This window comes from Juglans regia, chromosome 7 (genome assembly GCF_001411555.2).
Source record: "Juglans regia cultivar Chandler chromosome 7, Walnut 2.0, whole genome shotgun sequence".
NCBI classification, from domain to species: Eukaryota; Viridiplantae; Streptophyta; class Magnoliopsida; order Fagales; family Juglandaceae; genus Juglans; species Juglans regia.
This window is the reverse complement of record NC_049907.1, coordinates 47,928,747-47,948,326: the sequence shown is the minus strand read 5'-3', so window position 1 is coordinate 47,948,326 and position 19,580 is coordinate 47,928,747. Positions and strand designations below refer to the sequence as shown.

The 19,580-nt window shown below is 38.7% G+C and overlaps 1 protein-coding gene across 1 annotated transcript; it reads right to left on the bottom strand.

Annotated features, from left to right (window-relative positions):
- Positions 1 to 1,338: 1,338 nt before the first annotated feature.
- Positions 1,339 to 18,806, bottom strand: LOC109010323 (kinesin-like protein KIN-UB). The gene is made up of 19 exons (XM_018991123.2): positions 18,468 to 18,806; positions 16,479 to 16,579; positions 16,194 to 16,316; positions 15,759 to 15,944; positions 15,390 to 15,611; positions 15,077 to 15,230; positions 13,388 to 13,537; positions 13,165 to 13,253; positions 6,929 to 7,132; positions 6,464 to 6,586; positions 5,876 to 6,010; positions 5,631 to 5,762; positions 4,869 to 5,007; positions 4,685 to 4,777; positions 3,507 to 3,632; positions 3,231 to 3,356; positions 2,570 to 2,713; positions 2,012 to 2,140; positions 1,339 to 1,914 (listed from the first exon to the last, which is right to left on the bottom strand). Exons 1-19 carry the CDS (start codon positions 18,646 to 18,648, stop codon positions 1,754 to 1,756), a joined length of 2,718 nt encoding a protein of 905 aa, XP_018846668.2. The 5' UTR covers positions 18,649 to 18,806; the 3' UTR covers positions 1,339 to 1,753.
- Positions 18,807 to 19,580: the final 774 nt, after the last annotated feature.

Here is a 19,580-nt window from a genome sequence, read left to right as displayed (position 1 = left end):
ATAAACAATAACGCTGATGTATGCCTTTCTGATACAAGTTTCTCAAAGACCGAATTATGTATTATGGTATCTCTCGTACGTACTTATCTTCTGATCAAAATATGGAAAGAGTTTTTGCAAACTTAGCTAAACCATATTAATCCTAGTGACACGAGATCAGACTCCATTCATGGAAGAATATTCTATTCTTAAGTCATCACATGAGGTTGATCTGGTCTAACGTCGACTCTTATACCTCGTGCATGCTCGGTGGCCATGCCGGCCTTTGTAATCATAACACGTAATTACCGGACTTTGCTTTTCTAAGCAGATCATCAGCTAATCGATAATTTTCCTAAAGAAAATAAAAAAGCAGATCTAATGATTATATTCCATGAATATTATTTTTGAGAAGAACAGAGATCGTTTTGTATGCGTGAACTCGAGGAAGACAAATGCTCCAGTTGATTTTTTGAATACGAATTAATGTATCTTCGACCAATCATGTGATGATAGAGAATAATAATAATACTAATAAGAAGAAGAAGAAGAAGACGAATCTGACGGAGAAGTACTACTTGATCAACAAATTATAAATAAATAAAAAATGCATTTTCAAGAGGTAGCATTGACGAACTTCCCACATATTGCGGCAGCTCTACATGACCGTCTTTGTCATATCTACCTATTGTGGCGGTCAGTAGCGACGGATAATTAGTTCTTTTTTATTAGAGGTGGTCATCAGTCGTCTTGAAACTTACATGTAGCGGTGGTCTGTAAACCATCACAGCAGCAGCAGTAGTACGTAGTAGTAGTGCTAATACTAATACACAATAATAATAATAATAATAATAATAATAATAATAATAATGTTAGTCACAAAGAACCGCTGGAAAATGTAGATTAATGTAGTGGCAACTACAATATTGACGATCGCACGTCAATAATAGTTCTGGTTTTTTAATTTACGATCGACGGCCTCAATTTCCCAACAATTATGGAAGTCATCCTAACCTTAATTCACTACAAGCTCACATGATGTAACAGTTTCGTGACTACCTCAAACTATAACAATTCTATTTACAAATCGGTACTTATAACAGTACACCCTTAAATCTTAACGCATTTGACATATAAATCGGTATGTATAATGCACAATTTTATTTTCAAATTGACAGCCACTTCTGCAATATTGTCAACGACATGGAGAATGGAGATTATGTTTCCTATACTCTCTTGCAAATAAAATGAGCTTAGTCGTTAATGTGCTTTTGTACCATGCACAGGTAAAGAATACTATCGTTATGGACAAACCGTGGAGCTTGGAATAATTTTCAGAAACAAAAAATAAAGAATGATGATTTCATTGCCCATAAAAATCAATTTACGCAACACTGAAACGCAAGTGCTAGCTGGACATGCTGACCGATCCAGAAAATCGATCGAATGAATTTGACACAATCGTGCAGCAACAAGATTTTCCTTTTTTTTTTTTTTTTGTTCTCACTACTTGTCATTTTCTTTTCCATTAAGCTACAGTTATGAATGCTGAATAAAGAAGCTAAAATAATGGATCACAACACCAACCCACCTTTACACAAAATTGGCGTGAATACCAGCTTATGGGATGACCCCTTGTGCAGCAAGAGAAATATCCCCTCTTCTACCAAGCCTATATGCTCATCATGCGATCAAGTTTCTGCATCCTAGCTCACACTCGATCGCTAGCTAGATGCGAGCGGCATTAATTAATGGAAGCCCATTAGTCTCAGAATCAATAATCTATCCGTAACCGACGCAATTCAGATCGAAAGGTGGGGCTCGAACTCAATGTCCTACGGGCAAGACTCCTTATGTCCTCTCGAGAGCAATCGCGTGAGATACGAACTAGCTCCCAGAGGGCACCTCCACTAATCATGTCCTTTGCATTTACTTCTGCAATTTAAAAATCCAGAGTTTTAAAGGAACAAGTCTCAAGATATCTCTAAGTTGGTCAATACGAAAAGAGAAAAAAAAAAAAGAGTCCAAGTACCATGCTGTGCCAAGTGGCAGAGTGCAAGCTCAATATGACGCCTGATTGGGGCAGCTTCATTATTAGCATTTTGTACAATCCATGGAAGCGCACCGTCTTCTATCAAAAGAGATCTGGCGCTATATATCCCTATAACAAGGCACTATGTCAATAGAATTACACATGGTAGAAAGACTGATTTAAAAATAAATGGTTACCATGTCCATTTCATGTGGATGCAATGATCTATGCCAGATATCACATACCATTAAAGAAAAATAAAAATTAACGCTGCTACATAGTAGCGTTGAATTGCTTTTACTTGAGTTAAAAATGAGCTCAAAAATCACACCCGTATACAAAAATTGAATCGTCACAAAATCGTTTCAACCATATGAGTACTCATTATTGGACAACCAACGAACAACCTGACAAATTGTACGACCACTAATTACTTAACATCAATCATCTTGAATATTTACCCAATTCCATTACCACCACTTATAGGTGAGGGGAAGAACACTCCAGACGCAAAACTGCTAAAGAACCAAACAATGGCTCGTGTGTTGAAACACCTACCTTGGGTAGATGCTCGGGACTCGCATTTTGCAAAGTTAGCAATTCCGCGTGCAACTTGAGATAGAACATCAGGATGTTCACATCTCACAATTCCTAGCAAGGCCTTAATACCGCCTTCAGTCTTCAGCTTCATCCGTAGCTTATCTACAGGTTGAGGGTTGATGGAAAGAAAAAAAGGGAAATCAAATTAGAAAACAAGCATGCTGGAACTTGTGAATACAAGAACCTTAAATAAGTGCAATACCAAAGAGTGGAATTATTATCTCCTATAAAAGCTTAATTACAGGGCAACAAGTATCTACAAGATCAACTTAACCCATCTCTGCTGATCTAAACAACTTTCAGCAAAGACGGTTCAAATATCGAAACTGACAACAAAATTTTTATCTTCATCCACTACATTTTACCATTAGTAAGTAATTTAAAGAGAGAGAGAAATTGTGATGCAGAGAGAACACTATGCCAGGTATAAATATAGCAATTTATGTCATAGTGCCAAAAGTATCTCTTCCTTTAATGCAAAGGTTCTACACTAGATATGCTTCCTGATTGAGGTAGCACACAAGAATTCTTTCCAATTTCGCAACAGATACTTCTCACAATCTAAATGGCCTAAATGGCAAAATTCCAGATAAAGGAGATAAACTGAAATTCAATATACCGTTGCCACATAGATTAGCAATAGCTCCAGCAACCATGCGTAAGGTTTGAGGATCCTCAGCATCAGCTGCTGTCATTGATAAAAGACTAATTCCCCCTTGAATCATTATAAGTTCTTGATTGGCTTCTGCTATGCCAGAAAGGAAGCAACATATAAAATTGATATTCCAAGATTAAAGGAAAAAAATTCCCAATCTACTTGTAATAAAACACAAAATGAAGAGCAGAGCTCCGGCCCTCTTTAACATATAGAGAAAATCTTTCCGGAGAAAAGTACCATTCATTGCAAGATTGGCAATTGCACCAGCTGCTACTCTTTGAACAGTTTCATCCTCAAAGCTTCTAAGAAGCATCAGCAAGGAAGAAAGACCCCCAGCTTCAACAATCTTTTTCTGGTTTGCCTCTGCTTTTCGCATGGGGAGCATAAGTCATATCTAACAATAAACTATAACAGGCTACAAGAGGAAACGCATCAAAAGAAAAGTAGTACGCATGCTAGAATTCTTTCAGAAATTAAAGAGGTTTTTCAGGGATCCCGAGATGATCCTTTGTTACTCTCACACAAATTTATGGAATGAAAGCAATACGCCGTATCAAGACTTCAAAAGCCCGCACGTATGTGCATTCTTGGAAATTCTAGTGCAATGAAGTATGAGAAAAGTACAAGAGAAAATGCATAAAAATGAAAGTCAGATGATAAGATCACTCCAGTTGTCAAGTTATAGATAATATGGAGTCCTTAGAGGATACCATATTTAGATGCATATATCATAATATACAATGGCTACAGTACTTATAAAATATGATAGATACAGTAGAGGCAATGCGTCATACAAGAAATACAAACTTGGCATACTTCATTACTCTTCAAGAACTAACATTGCTTCAGATGTAACAAAACATGCAAGAATTGTTTCAGTCATAAAAAAACAGAGGTTGCAAATAGTAAACCAAATTTACAGGAAAAAATAAATAAATAAGAAGAAGATTAGCAAGTGCTCTGACGATATTTCAGCATATTACCCCTTTTTTACAATGGCAGTGATTAACAAAGTTTTCTCAATGAAATGATACAAGGTTAGCATACCAGACTAGAACTGTGCCTACTTCTACTTCATGGAAAAATAACTCAACGATAAATGGGCAAGCATTATCCTCTATGGAACCCCACCAAGAATTGTCTTTTTTTTTTGTTAATGTCACTGGTAGAAAACCTATAACAATGCCCAACTCTAAAGTTTTCCATATGTGATTTACCAGTTCACCATTATAAGGAACCTTCAACTGAGATCAACACCATAAAGAAAATATCACAACGGATCATAGTTATTTCAACAAATCAAACTCAATCAGAAACATGACATTCGATCTAGATAATGCTAGTTAGACAATATAGCATATACGCATATATCTGATAACACCGTGAAAGAGCCCCAAATATAAAAGTTGCCCCACCTTCAGCTGCTAGGTTGGCCACCACTTTTACAGCATGAATCTGTACGTTGGCATCATCTGACTCAAGTAGCGCCAAGATCTTTTGCAATCCAACTATCAAAATTCATTGGTAGACAAAAATATAAGAGAATACAAAGTTTTTATACAAGGCCCAAATGAGATAAATTTGAAGTTCCTCTATTACCTTGCTCAAAGAGTGTTGCAATTGATGCCTTCTGTCCATTTCCAGAGTCTCTGTATTGGGGATGCCTAAATGGAGACATGGAAGAATCTAGACCAGCAAACCCATTTCCAGACCCACCTCTGTCAAGATACCTTTTCATCTACAAACATGAAGCAAAAGAAAATAGAATTAATACTTTACCATTACATATGGACTATAGCAGACACTTTTTTTTTGCAAGAAGATCTTTATTAGTAAGCATAAAGATGCAACCCAATTACACAGGTAGTATACAAGAGAGATACCCAACTAGTCGAAGAAAAAGATTCTAGAAAATCATGCAAACTAAGTCCAATAAAGTTTATAGATGCAGTACATAGGAGAAGATTAAGAATATTGTACTATAGCAAACACTTAAAAGGGACAAGAATACTCCAATCATTATCGTTAATAATCTAATTTATTCACTCAGCTAAACAAGGGGGTTTCTAACACATATGGGTACTTTTTTTCTCTCAGAATTGTCATTAAACAGATATCTGGGAAAACCTAATGAGCTCTTCCTGATATTCTACCTTCAATGTCTCAATTGTTATAAATCTCCAGGATTATATAAACCATGAATCCATTAATTTTTTATATGATGTGACAATTAAAAGCACTAAAAAGTTTTTATATGAGGACAGTTAAAAGCAAAAAACATCATGGCAACATCAGCATATAAACTACAAGGATTATATAAATCAAGCCTAGCGGGTAGGCATAAATTCCATAATCAAATACCTGATCAGCTTCAAAAGTCAATTGCAACAACTGACTTCGTAGTATTATTATTTCTTCTTCAAGTTTCTTCTTCTGATGAGCCTCGTCCTCAAGAATTTTGCGAAGCTTCAAAACCTCTGGATCTCCACCTGCCTAGCACACCAAGAAAAACCCTTATAGACCACAACTTACATGTTTGGAAGTTGAAATAAAAATCTAGATAATGCTTTTACAAAAGAATTTTGTAATCTAGGCAAAGACTATACCTCTGACTGCATATCTTGTCCTTGTTGCCTTTTACAATTCTTTACCTCTTCTTCAGCCGCCTTTCTTAGTTTAATTTCCTTTCCAAGCAATTTTTTTATCTCAGCAACATCCTCAGCAGCAGAAAGCCCTGTCTCCTGCATAATAAACAAAATAAAAACATGGAATATGATCATTCTAAAATAAGTCATGCAGTAATATACCCATAATTAGAGACGAAATTGACCTGAGCTGATTTTACAGACCTTCCAATCCACATGAAAATGTACAATTTAAATGATTAGATGAAGCTAAACAAACTAATGGACCAGATACTCACCACAGCCCCACCACCAAAAAACCCAAAAAACCCAAAAAAGGGGGAAGCTAAAGGATATACTCTCAACAAAGATAAATACATCAGCATAAACTGTGTCACTTTTTGCTCCAACTTTGGACCAAAATTGCCTCTGTATTTCAAGTTGGTGTTGACAAATAACAACATGCACGTCCATCGTCTCAAAAAGCATCCTATGACCAACAATTGACACAAGAATCCTCTTCTAAGAAAACCACGACATAACAGCAAAAATGGTTCCAAAAGGGAGTACCTGCCCAATACATTTATCGTCCATGAAGCCATCACAATCATGCTTTTGCTGATTCAACACCAACTTCTCCTCCAGCTGCTTGACTGATTCCATATAATCCATCTGGCATTTTAGCCTCTCCTTCTGATAAAAACAATGATACTGAAATTCATGGTCGACAAATCCAAATAGGAAAGAAGGGAAGAAAAGGGAAAAATGACTTCAGGCTCTAGGTATCTTTGCAACCAAGAAAGAAAAGAAGGGAGAGGGGGAGCATTTTCCACCAGTGCTGTGAATCCCCCTCCCCACCCCCCCAAAAAAAAAAAAAAAAAAAAAAAACCTCAGCTGGACCATTCATCATGATGCATAAATATTAAAACATGGTTCATAATTTACACACACCATATCTACATATATATTTTCAGAAAAATCAATTCAAGTTTATCACAGATAAAGAGTGCCACTCAAATAAATAGTCCAGCAAACCTCTAATGCATCAGCGAAGCTCCTCTCGACTTCAGATATTCGGTTTTGTGCTTCTATGTTTATTCTTTCAGCTTCATCCTCAAAAGCTTTCTGCTGCCTTTCGTTTTCTGCAATGAGCTTGTCCAGTTGTACTTCAAGCCTCCTAGACAGACTCTTGTAATCAAATTCCTCCTTTATTTTCAACATGTTCTCCACCTTCATAGCCTGTCATAGATGAAACATGCAATAATTATTCATGTAGTCGTTTAGTATGACCTCTCAACAAAGTTTCCATTTACATAAAAGATGAACACTGGGCATGGTTAAGATCTAAATGGAGCAAAAAGTCTCAAGAAATATATGGAAAGAAAAATTTCTAACATACCAGCAAAGTGCCTATCTTCTTTTTATTATCAGTAAATAAGAATTTTATTGAAAATAGGCGAAGCCAAGTACACGGGACATATACAAGAGCCACACTATGCATGACTGTCTAAAGATACAAAGAGCCTATCTTTTTTTTTTTTGATAAGTAATAAGTTATTTTATTGATATGAAAGAGGCATAGCCCAGGTACACTAGAAGTATACATGTGAATACACCAATTTAGTGACTAGAAACAGTTACAAGGAAATCATGAAAACTAAGACCATTCAAATCAAGAGCAATGGCCCACACAAACAAGGTCTTCCAGAAAAAGTTCCTAAACTCTTCCAAAGAGCGTTCATGATCCTCAAAAAGTCTCTCATTACGTTCGTTCCAAATACACCAGAAAATACATATAGGAACCATCTTCCACACTGCTGCAATTTGTGCTGTTCCTGAGATCCCATTCCAGCTTGCTAACAAGTCAACCACCCTACCCGGCATCCCCCATGCTAATCCCATTCTACTGAAAAAATTAGTCCAGATATCTCGAGCAAACTCACAATGAAGAAGTAAATGGTCCACCGTTTCCCCACTTTTTTTGCACAAACAGCACCAGTCCATAATAATGAGGCCACGTCTTCTAAGATTATCAAAGGTCAGAATCTTCCCTAGAGCTGCCGTCCACACAAAAAATGCAGCCTTTGTCGGTGCTTTAGTCCTCCAAATATTCTTCCAAGGGAAAATATGCCTTTGGTGCATATTAATGGATTCATAAAAAGAGCTTACCGAAAATTTCCCTTTCCTAGAGGGGCACCAAACCATCGTATCTTCCAAAGTGGCAGCAGTGGTAATGTTGTACAGCATGCTCAGAAATCCCACCAGCTCATTCACTTCCCAATCGTGTGCATCCCGAGTGAGGTTGATAGTCCACTCCTGTGTGCCTTGGTTAAGAACCCGCAAGTCAGCCACCATAGCTTCTTTTTCCCGTGCAATTCTGAAAATCATAGGATAAGCATCCTTCAAGGCCGTGTTTCCCAACCACACATCTTGCCAAAAGCTGATCCTACTACCATCTCCCAACCGCAAACGAGTGTTACTAGCAAAAGAGCCCCATCCTTTTCGAATAAACTTCCATAGCCCCACTCCATATGTCCCCCTACCCTCTTTAGAACACCAACCCCCTCTTTCACTTCCATACTTCATATCCACCACCCCTTTCCATAAAGCCCCCCTCTCATGGTTATAACGCCATAACCATTTCCCTAGTAGTGCCTTATTGAACGCCCTCACATTCCAGACCCCCAACCCACCGTCTCTCAAAGGGGAACATACCTTTTCCCACCCTACTAGATGGAACTTACGCTCATCTCCTAACCCACTCCACAAAAAATCCCGTTGAAGTTTCTCTATTCTAGAAGCAATACTTGCGGGGAGGGGAAATAAAGATAAGTAATAAGTGGGGAGATTGGATAAGGTACTCTTCATAAGTGTGATTCGCCCCCCTTTAGAGAGATACAACCTTTTCCACCCGGCCAACCTACGCTCAAATTTTTCCAGCACCCCTTCCCAAATTGTCTTTGCTTTGAAAGAAGCCCCCAACGGTAAACCAAGGTACTTCAATGGCAACGAAACAACCCCACATCCCAAAATATTCGCCAACCCTCTAATATTGCTGACTTCTCCAACCGCAACCATCTCCGTCTTTGCAAGGTTAACCTTCAACCCGGATACCGCTTCAAAACATAGTAAAATGGCCTTCAAAGATTGTATATGCCCTTCATTTGCCTCACAAAAAAGCAAAGTGTCATCTGCAAACAATAGATGAGAAATAATAGTGGAACCATGGGTATCTCCCACTGAGAAACCTGAAAAAAATCCTCCTTCTACTGCCGCCGACACCATACGACTTAGAGCCTCCATAACTAAGACAAATAAAAGAGGTGATAGTGGGTCACCTTGTCGCAGCCCCCTCGAACTATGAAAAAAACCCACGGGATCACCGTTTATCAGAACCGAGAAGTGAACCGATGACACACAGTATCTCATCCACTTCCTCCATTTTTCCCCAAACCCACATCTCCTCAGCATGTACATCAAAAAATCCCAATTTACATGATCATAAGCCTTCTCCATATCGAGTTTGCATAAAATACCTGGATCTCCCGACTTGAGCCTGCTGTCCAAACATTCATTAGCTATAAGAACCGAGTCCAAAATTTGTCTCCCCCTCACAAAAGCATTTTGAGACTTAGAGATAATCTTCTCTATGACCGTGCTCATCCTGTTAGCAAGAGCTTTGGCAAGTATCTTATACATACTGCCCACAAGACTAATCGGTCTAAAATCTTGTACCTCTCTTGCACCGGCCTTTTTAGGGACTAGTGCAATAAAAGTAGCATTTAAGCTTTTCTCAAATCTTCCATGACTGAAAAATTCCTGAAAAACCAGCATTACGTCCTCTCGCACCACCTCCCAACAAACCTGGAAAAAAGCCATTGTGAATCCATCCGGGCCTGGAGCTTTATCTTTGTTCATATTCCTGATTACTTGTTTTACCTCTTCCTCTTCAAATGGTCTCTCCACCCAATCCATACTATATTGGTCAATTACCTCAAAAGCTAGACCATCTATTGTGGGCCTCCATGGATAAGGTTCGGCTAACAAATGTTCAAAATGCCCTACCACATGTTCTTTTATCTCACCCTGATCTGAAGATACATCTCCATCTATGCTCAAAAACTCAATGTAGTTAAACCTCCTATGAGCATTGGCCATGCGATGAAAGAACTTTGTGTTTTTATCCCCCTCCCGAAGCCACAAGGCCCTTGACTTTTGTCTCCATAAAATTTCTTCCATTAAAGTCAATCTTTCCAATTCAGCAACTACCTGACCTTTTCTGATATTTTCTTCCCCTACACCCTCTAGACCTTGTAACTCCTGAAACAAACTCTTCTTTTGTAAAGTTACATCACCAACTACCTGTTCATTCCAAATCTTCAAGTCCTTCTTCAAAGCTTTTAACTTTCCAGCCAGTACATAACTCGGATTGCCCTAAAAAAGGTATGAATTCCACCATTGCCTGACCATCTCCACAAATCCATCCATCTTTAACCACATATTCTCAAACTTGAACGGCCTTCTACCCCCTTGAGTACCGCCACAAGCTAACAATATAGGGAAGTGATCAGAGCATATCCTTGAAAGCCTAGTTTGACTTACATCTGAGTATTGTGTCTCCCACGAGGGAGAGATGAGAAATCTATCAAGTCTTGACCAGGCTTGATTATTTGACCAAGTGTAATCGCCTCCCATTAATGGTAAATCCATAAGGCCTACCTCAAAAATGAAATCCGAGAAGTCCAACATAGCTTGGTTTTGTCAACCCGCCCCTGAACTTTCGCTGGAAAATCTTGTCACATTAAAATCTCCACCTATACACAACGGTACCTCCCACCAAGAACATAGGCCAGCAAGCTCATCCCAAAGCAACCTCCTCTCGCTGTCCAAATTGGGACCATATACCCCAATAAACGCCCATAAAAAATTATCTTCTGTGTTTTTAAAAAAACACCCAACCGAAAATTCTCCCACAAACTCATCACTATTTTCCACCACCCTCTTATCCCACATAATCAAAATTCCACCCGAAGCCCCTTTCGAAGGCAAATATGACCAGCCTACGTATTGACAGCTCCATAAGCTCCGAATAATACTTCTATTGATAATCTTCAACTTTGTTTCTTGTAAACAGATAATTTCCACTTTCCATTGCCTTAATAGAGCTCTTATTCGCAAACGTTTATTAACCTCATTCAGCCCCCTAACATTCCAACACAAAATTCTAGGCTTCATTTAACAACTGTTCCAGCCCTCCCCTTGTTTCTTGTACGACTTGCACTCCCCTCTTTTCCATCATAATTAATAGACCACGTCAGCCTCTTTAACTCCCTATTTCTTTTTAACCCTGTACCATGTTGTCCTGCCTCAATGGCTATAATCAGTGCCTTGAATTGTTCTTCATATCCTTTACACGAAATTCCCATGCAACTTTGAAGTTCCTCTACCTTTTTCAATACCCAATCATCTGAAACATTAGGAAAAATCATTCTTATTGGAGTCGGCTCCACACCTGCAGACTCCTCCCCCACTTTAGAGCATTTATTTGGTTCAAACATCTTCAACTGACTTTCTCCTACCATCTCTGATGCACTCCCACACTCCACTGTGACTATAGCTTCTTGTCGAGCACCTTCAGAACCTTTGTTGTGTGCCAGCAGTTCGGGCCTTTCCACCAAGGTTATCTGTGGCAACCTGGATTGATCTAGGGGTATCCCCTGACTCCCCGAGAGGTTCTGTGGTGTCCCTGATGAAAACCCACGCCCATCTTCATACAAACTCACTTCCAGACCTTCCCCTTCCGCGATTTCTTCCACCTCCACCTCCGTCGGTTGTAGTGTCACCGCCAGACCACCCACTACGTCCCCATGAGCCGTCGCTCCCTTCTGTTCCATCCCCTGTCCAAGACTCGGTCTTGCTATATGTGTTTCGGGCCCCTCCATCGAACCCGAAACCTCGGAGGGTTTCGGGATATGCTTCTCTGCCGCCGACAACACTTCCATCGAGGCCTCCGCTTCCTCCGTCGACGTCGACTGAGGTTGCGCCGGCGTCGGCGACCCTGGCCCACCCCCCGATGGGCCTGCTGACCCACTCCCCACTGGGCCTGCAAGATGGCCTGCTTTCTTTCTCCAGAAAGAAAGCTTCTGCAGCGTGGGCTCAGCTCGAGCTGACCCATAACCCTGGGCTTTCCCTATGGGCCCAACCTGCCCCATATCTTCAAAACCCAGACCTCCTGCCCCACTTCTTCCTCTATCACCCGCCCCACACTCCTGCCCCATTTCTTCTTTACCCAAAACGCTGCGTATAAGCCCCTTTACTTTAACACTCATCTCCTCCAACGAAGCCTGCAAATCCCGTAATTCCTTCAAAACAATTATCTCACTCTGCCCAGCCCACCTGCCACCTCTATTTTGTCTCTGATTTTCTCCCAAAACAGTGAGATCTCCTGACCGTAGTAGGCCTGCCATATCTGACTTTTGCACATCTCGGGTTGACTGTAGAGCCTCCTTGTACGTCATAGCAGACATGAGAGTTTCTGCCTGTGTAGATGGAAGAACTCTCCTCTTCCCACCTACGATGCCAACCTCCCTCAATGCCTCAGCCAGTTTTCTCCACCCCCACCCATTTCTGTCTCCAGGAATTATAATGAAGCTCCTGCTACCACCTCCACTATAGACCACCAGAGCCAAGTAATTGCCGCGAGAATTAGAGCCTTTTTGCGCTACGAAGGCTCTATTACCTTCTCTGAAAACAGAGTAATAACCCTTACTGCCATGTTTATGACAGCCCTCCAAGGTTTTTGCCGCCCAAAGAGCAGTGTCCAAACCCAGCCTCAGGTTTTGCATTCCTTTCCACCCTCTCTCAGTGATAAGCACTCCACTCCCATCTGCCCTCACCTCAAAAAACTTGGACTCAATTGCTACACTTCTCACAGTAGGCATTTTCCTTCCAAAACCACTCCACCCAGCCACCCTCAAACACCCACCCCCACCAAAACTCAACTGAGCTACATGTTAATCACCCCAAGTAACTGCCCCTAATGGCAACCCAATACCAGAAGCAAGAACAGAAAAACAAGCCAAGAGAAGCAAAAGTGTACGGAGAGAGAGAGAGAGAGAGTCAACTGAGCCTATCTAAAATGATAATAGCATAAATACATGAATAGCTCTGTCTATGGTGAGTTACCGACTTACGAATAGTATTGAGTGCATCATACATCCTAGACAATTCAAAGCTAGATCTTTTTATTCCTTCAAAATATAAGAACTAACCCTTTGTCCAAATAGTATGGTACATGCAGTCTCTCCTCGATGTCGTGGGGATGGGCCAATAGTCACGATTAATGACGTCCTCGCTGTGCCTGTGATACAATAACCAATGTTAAAACATACAACAAAATGATAAGCTTCAATTCTGAATCATGGCCAGTGCCTCCTATACTAATTTGACCATAAAATCCTAAGCACATACTAACATTAATGTGAAAGACATCACCTCCAAACGAATCTCTGAGCAACCTTGTAAGCTTTGAATCACGAATTGGAACATGAGCACTATTCTCTGCTAGAGCATTTATGCACTTCCCCAATGCACTAAGAGAGAGGTTGATAGACTTTGCTTCCTCTAGCATATGACCCTCACTCCCTGAAGTAAAGGAAGAGAGATAATGTAACTATATAACTAATGAGCCTAATTTCATGAACAAAAACATTGGAACCAATATGAAGCAAATTCATCAAAATCCATATAAGGCCCTTAAATTGCAATTCACAGTGCATGAATCAGTATATAAACATTTGGTGTCAATACATTCTGGGTGGTAGAGGGGCATTACTCACTAAAACAAATGCTGTACTAAAGATTTCATAATGACTGAAAGCAGCACAGCAATTTCAAACCATAAGAAACCTAGACCAGAATTAGAGACTGTATACATAAACCAAGTCAAAAACCATAACACTTGGAACCTCACCATACAAACAAGTGGGAAATTGCCATACCAGTAATCTCTAAAGCTTTGGATATGTTTGGTTAGGAAGATTTTGATGTGCTTTTTATTGAGCTTTGTGAAAGTAGATAAGAAAACTTGAATAGAAGTGTTTTTAAAATATGTTTTGCATTGGGGTTTGTGGAAGTGAATAGGTAGAATTGAAAAGTTGTTTGAATATTTTTTTTGTAAAAGTTGCTTTGGTTTTTGTGTTTTTTATATTCATTGAAATCTAGGCAAATATTTGGATGAAAAACTGAAACAGAAAAAAGATGGAAAGATGTTTGGAGTGATGCTGAGACTTTTTTCTGAAAAACGTTTGTAAGAAAAATGGCATAACCCAACACAGCCTTTGTTTCTTTGAAAGGAAATATGAAGAAACGAATGTATAGGAAATGCCTCACTTTTTGCAGGTTATTGTAGGAAAAAGTACAGGTCCTGACTAGAGAAGTCATTCTACAAGGACTTAATTCCCTCAGATCCCAATCAGCAGATCGAGCAGGTGTAAAATGCTTAATTAAAATAAAAGACTTATTCTATTTTCTAGCAAGATTTCCATCTAAAACAAAAGGTTTCTAGAATAGCACTTTTTCTTGTTTCTTTGCAGTACATGTCGCTTTCCTGCACGTTTTACTGAACTTGCAATAATCCATCTCAGGAGGCCCCTGGATAACTTATCCAACTCCTACAAGTCAAAAGTCCAAGTAACAGGTATAAGCCAACCAGAGTCCCAGACTCCAACTTGTGAAGCTTTTGTAGATATTGCTGTGGTCTTAATTGTAGGATGTCTGATTCCACAGCCAATGGCAAACAGGGTGCCGGCAGCTTGAGAAAAGTGGGAACCTGTTCTCTTCAAGTCATGAAGTTTTTTTAACAGATTCATCAAATAAGAGCAACTTTGGCACCATTTACCAGCATTAACATTTCAATCATTCCAAACAACTTGATAGCTAAGGAGCACCGCCAGAACAGAAATATAAGCCATGGTACTATTCAAGGTATGTAAATGTACAACCACCCAGCTCTATCCAAGGATGGAAGGATATCCCTAGTTGTGTATACCAGCAGCCTATCATTAAAACTGGGTGGCATACATACAAAAGCCATGCCCCATTTGGAGAAGTAGCTACAAATAAACTTAATATCAACAAATAAAAATGTAGAACTATGAAAGGTGTCATAAGTGGGATATACACCTGACTTGTGAATTCGCTCTGACCCTGCCAGATCTACCACAACTAGCTTGCTTTTCCGAACAAGTGGCTTAAAAGGTTTGACCAAGTGAGAGGAGTCACCATTTTCACTGGAAATGATTTCTTCTCTTCCTATGACAGACCTTCGAACATGTACCTGCACTAAGGAAGTCAAACACATCAAGATTTTGGTTAACTAATACAGAACAATGAAAGAATTTACCCGTTAGATATCATGAAATGTAGATGCAAGAGCGTAAAAATATATATAATTGATAATTGAAATTTACTTATTATAGACAGCTGATTATTTTACCATCAGAATAGCATGACTACGAGAGGATTCAGTATTCAATTTTGTGTTAGCGGCAATTCTGTGAGTCTCTCCTATTCTTAGCAGCTCCACGAAACTCTGCTGATCCCTGATTTCAACAAGAGTTGCCCCAGGTACTGAAACATCACCAGTTTTTGGATCTTCCACAATAGGAATGTTATCATTTGACGGATCAAGCAGGTCTTGCAGAGTTTCCATGTAAAGCTACAAATTTTTGTTGAGAAAAAAAAAATCAGCAATTTTGTAAACAGGACAAATTTAAAGAGTTTAATCTGAAAACAGATTTTTATGTTAACATCAATGCTGGATAAAATATATGATTACGTTATGCAGGAATTTAACTAGAGAAACCTGCAAATATGAAACAGAGACAGAATCGGTCTCTGGAGAAATGTCTGCTAAAATATCCTCCATTGAACGAACCATGATTCCACGATCAGATGTATCTTCCTCTCCCAGTCGTCCAAGAGTAAAAGTTTTCCCAGTACCAGTCTGACCGTAGGCCATCACAGTCCCATTGTAACCATCTAAAACACTCTACAAAAACCAACAGCACATTATCAGGTTACTGCACAAAATCTAAGACATGATAATAGGAACACATGGCAGGAGACTTAATTCATATAAACTAACATGAGGAAAGATAATGAGCTCTTGCTGTGCTGGTAATAAAACAATAAAACTAGAAGGTAAGGGGCTCACAAATAAGCTATAATGAACCCAAAAAAAGAAATAGCTTAAGGAAGTTCCTCTAATAATCAGGATATCTAACAAAGAATAACAAACCTCTACAACAGGCTTGGTGACAACTTCATAGACACGCTTCTGGGATGCAAATTCAGTGAGCACCTCATCAAATTCGTAAGTGTCTGAATCCCAATTGTTTTTCCGAAGTTTCAACCTTTTTAGCTGAGGTAGAGCAAATACCAGAATGATTAAACACTACAAATAAGAAATAAATACTAGAAAGCTCAAAATTGAGAGAAATAGAAAACATGTGTCAAGGACGATATAAAAGTATAACTACTAAAGTCACATGTAAAATATTTGTAACTAGAATACTGGGAGCACCTCTGGCTGCAACTCCACACAATCAGCAAAATCTGCATCTGCAGCTAATTCTTCCACATTCCGTGGTCGCAGTCTTACAGCCACTCGAACTCTTCCAGGTACTGTTAAAAAGAAAAAAACAAACGTTTGACATCACGAAGACTATCATCTTGCCATTCATGAGAGGTTGCTTTCATGCATACATACATACATACATAAAAAAATCGTGTATATATATATAAATATATGAAACACATATATACATACATATATATATAAGATTGTTTAATAGAGCATTACTTGGGGAAATGGCTTTGGAGATACCACTTGGAAAGCAATGCCTTTTGGAAAAATGCTATTGATGTAAAATATGGTAGTTTGTGGGGAGGTTGGTGTTCTAAAGATACTAGTGGTGCATATGGGGTGAGTTTGTGGAAGTTCATTAGAAAAGGATGGGGGGTTTTTTCAAATCATATTAGATTAAAGGTAGGAGATGGGAAGAGGATACTTTTCTCGCAAGACTTGTGGTGTGGGGATTCTTCACTTAAGCTGGACTTTCCCTCTCTTTTCAGAATTGCAAGGGCTCAAAATGCAGCTGTAGGAAAGTCTTTTTTTTTATAAGTAAAGTCTTTTTGTTGCATTGACAATAATATTCAGCAGAATGTTATCTTTATCAGGGATGTTAATGACTGGGAAGTGGATGATGTTAAGGCTTTTCTAGAAAGACTTTTAGTTGATGCTAGGTAGGGAGGACAGCATTCTGTGGATTCCTGCAGGAAATTCTAAGTTCTCAGTCTCCTCTTTTTACAGAATATTAACCAGTCACAGAAGTTGTGAATTTCCTTGGAAAAACATATGGAAAGTGAAAGTACATTCCAAGGTTTTTTTTTCTGTTGGGTGGTAGCCTTGGGCAAAGTGTTGACAACTGAAAATCTTAGAAGGAGAGGTATGTACATTGCTGATTGGTGTGTCATGTGCAAGAAGGATGGGGAATCTGTTAATCACCTCTTTCTTCATTGTGAAGTGGCCAGGTTCTTGTGGAATGAGGCTTTGAACCGGACTGGTTTACTTTGGGTAAAGCCCAAGGAAGTGGTGGATTTATTGGTATGGTGGAAGGGATTGAAGGGTAGCAAGAATGCTGTTCATGTTTGGAAGATGATTCCTTCTTGTCTCATGTGGTGCCTATGGCTTGAAAGGAATGGGAGATGCTTTGAAGACAAAGATCATTCATTGGGAGAACTTAGGAATTTTTTCTCTAGTACTTTAAGTTAATGGGCTAAAGCTTTTGTAACGAAAGATAATTTCCAGAATCTGTTTTAGTTTTCCTTTCGTTTTTGGAAAGTAGTAGGTATTTCCTTTGTATACGTCATGCGTACTTGGATTTATGCCTATTTTTTTGGAATAAAATATTTTATTACTTCAAAAAAAATATTTATTCGTGTACACACACACACATATATATATTCGAACATTTCTCGCCAGTGCCAGGGCCTAAGAGCAACAAAAAGGAGCATGTGTAGGAGAGCTCAAAATTATTAACACTTCAAATCTTAAAAGACGAAGGGCGTGTTTGGATGTCTCCGTGAAATGAACTCTACAACTTGTAGCGCATATAAAAGCTCTAAAGCAACCACCTAGAATAGGAACATTAGATAAAATGGGAGCTATTAACCACGATTTATGCTATAAAAAATTACAGAAAGCTTCAACAAGTCTGGCATCAATCTGTGTCATCGTTTCTCAAGATACTACTACTGCAAAACTTCAAGAGTTCAATAAAATTCCTCCGCCTAGAATGGCATCAATCTGAAACGCTCAGACCAAAAAAAGTGCACAAACAGCACGCACAATCTTCAAATCGCATTGATCAATATCTAATAACCGTAAAAAATCTTCAAAATAAACTGATTAAAATATAAAAAACAGAATGAAATCGAACTTCCATACATATGAATGTATAAATTGGAAGTTAGGAATTGGATCTTTTTCGGAGAATGGAATGAAATTCACCTCCGTCGTTGGTGGAGAAAGAGGCGGGGCTACTGCGGCGAAGAGCGGATCCCGAAGAGTGAGAAGGAGTAAACCTGGATTTAAACGAGGAAGATTTGAGGTTTGCTGCTGGGAGTGGCCGATCCAGCTTCGTGCTACTACTTCCCCTATGAGCGCCATTTCTATATCCACTCGAAGCCATAAAAAAAATTAATGCAACAAAAATATCAGTATATTCTCCAATGAAACTCAAACAGTTTGACTTCCATTCAAGTTTAAAAAATCCACGAATCAATCCAGGAAGAGAGGGAGAGTTTGACAGTGCGTCCGATATGGAGGTTTCGGTAGTTTCAAAGTAGAACCAGCAAGTTTCAAACATAAAAGACAGAAAAGAAGGAAGTGCGGAAAGAAACAGGGAGAGAGGAGTCGCAGATCGGTAGGTCCCACTGATTACGGATATGTTGGGCCGGGGGGTGAAATTACGAAAAGAGGTTCTACTCACCATCTCATACATCTCACGAACAAATTATTTTTTTTTAAAAAAATTTAATTATAAATAATTCTGTATATTAATATATACATTCATTTAATACGATTGATAAAAAAATAAATTTTAACAGTATATAACAACAACATTAATACGAAAATAATGAGTATTAATTTTTATTACGAAAATGATGAGTATAATTTCTTCTGCTCGTTATTCTTCCAAATAATAAGTATAATTTTTTTTACCAAAATGACCTGATTGACCTTCTACGCAGTTAAACGGTACGCCACCGTCTGCGTTTGTGGGTCTAACAGTTTGCCAGTTGTCACTGTTTATGAAGTGTTACTGCTAAGTCACGAGGCAAATAAATTTGGGTGGTGCTGCATGTACAGACCGATTGGTGTTTTTGATCTGTATATTTTTTTTTAATAAATAATATTTATAATCATGAATTATATAAATATTGCATACTCAATCATAGGATATATATATGCTGCATAAATTTTTAAATAAACTATATTCTATTTTAAAAAAATTACACGATATTTATATACTCTACAATTATATTTAACATTAATATTTTTTTAAACACTTAAAAGTAAACACAAATATTTAAAAAAATATTGATGAACACACTTTTATCG

Coding starts and splice junctions, on each gene's coding strand:
- LOC109010323 (XM_018991123.2), bottom strand. CDS start 18,648: ATGGCTTCGAGTGGATATAGAAATGGCGCTCATAGGGGAAGTAGTAGC. Junction 5,763..5,875: donor GACAAGATATGCAGTCAGAG/GTATAGTCTTTG, acceptor TTGGTGTGCTAG/GCAGGTGGAGATCCAGAGGT. Junction 3,633..4,684: donor GGCCAACCTAGCAGCTGAAG/GTGGGGCAACTT, acceptor TGCGAAAAGCAG/AGGCAAACCAGAAAAAGATT.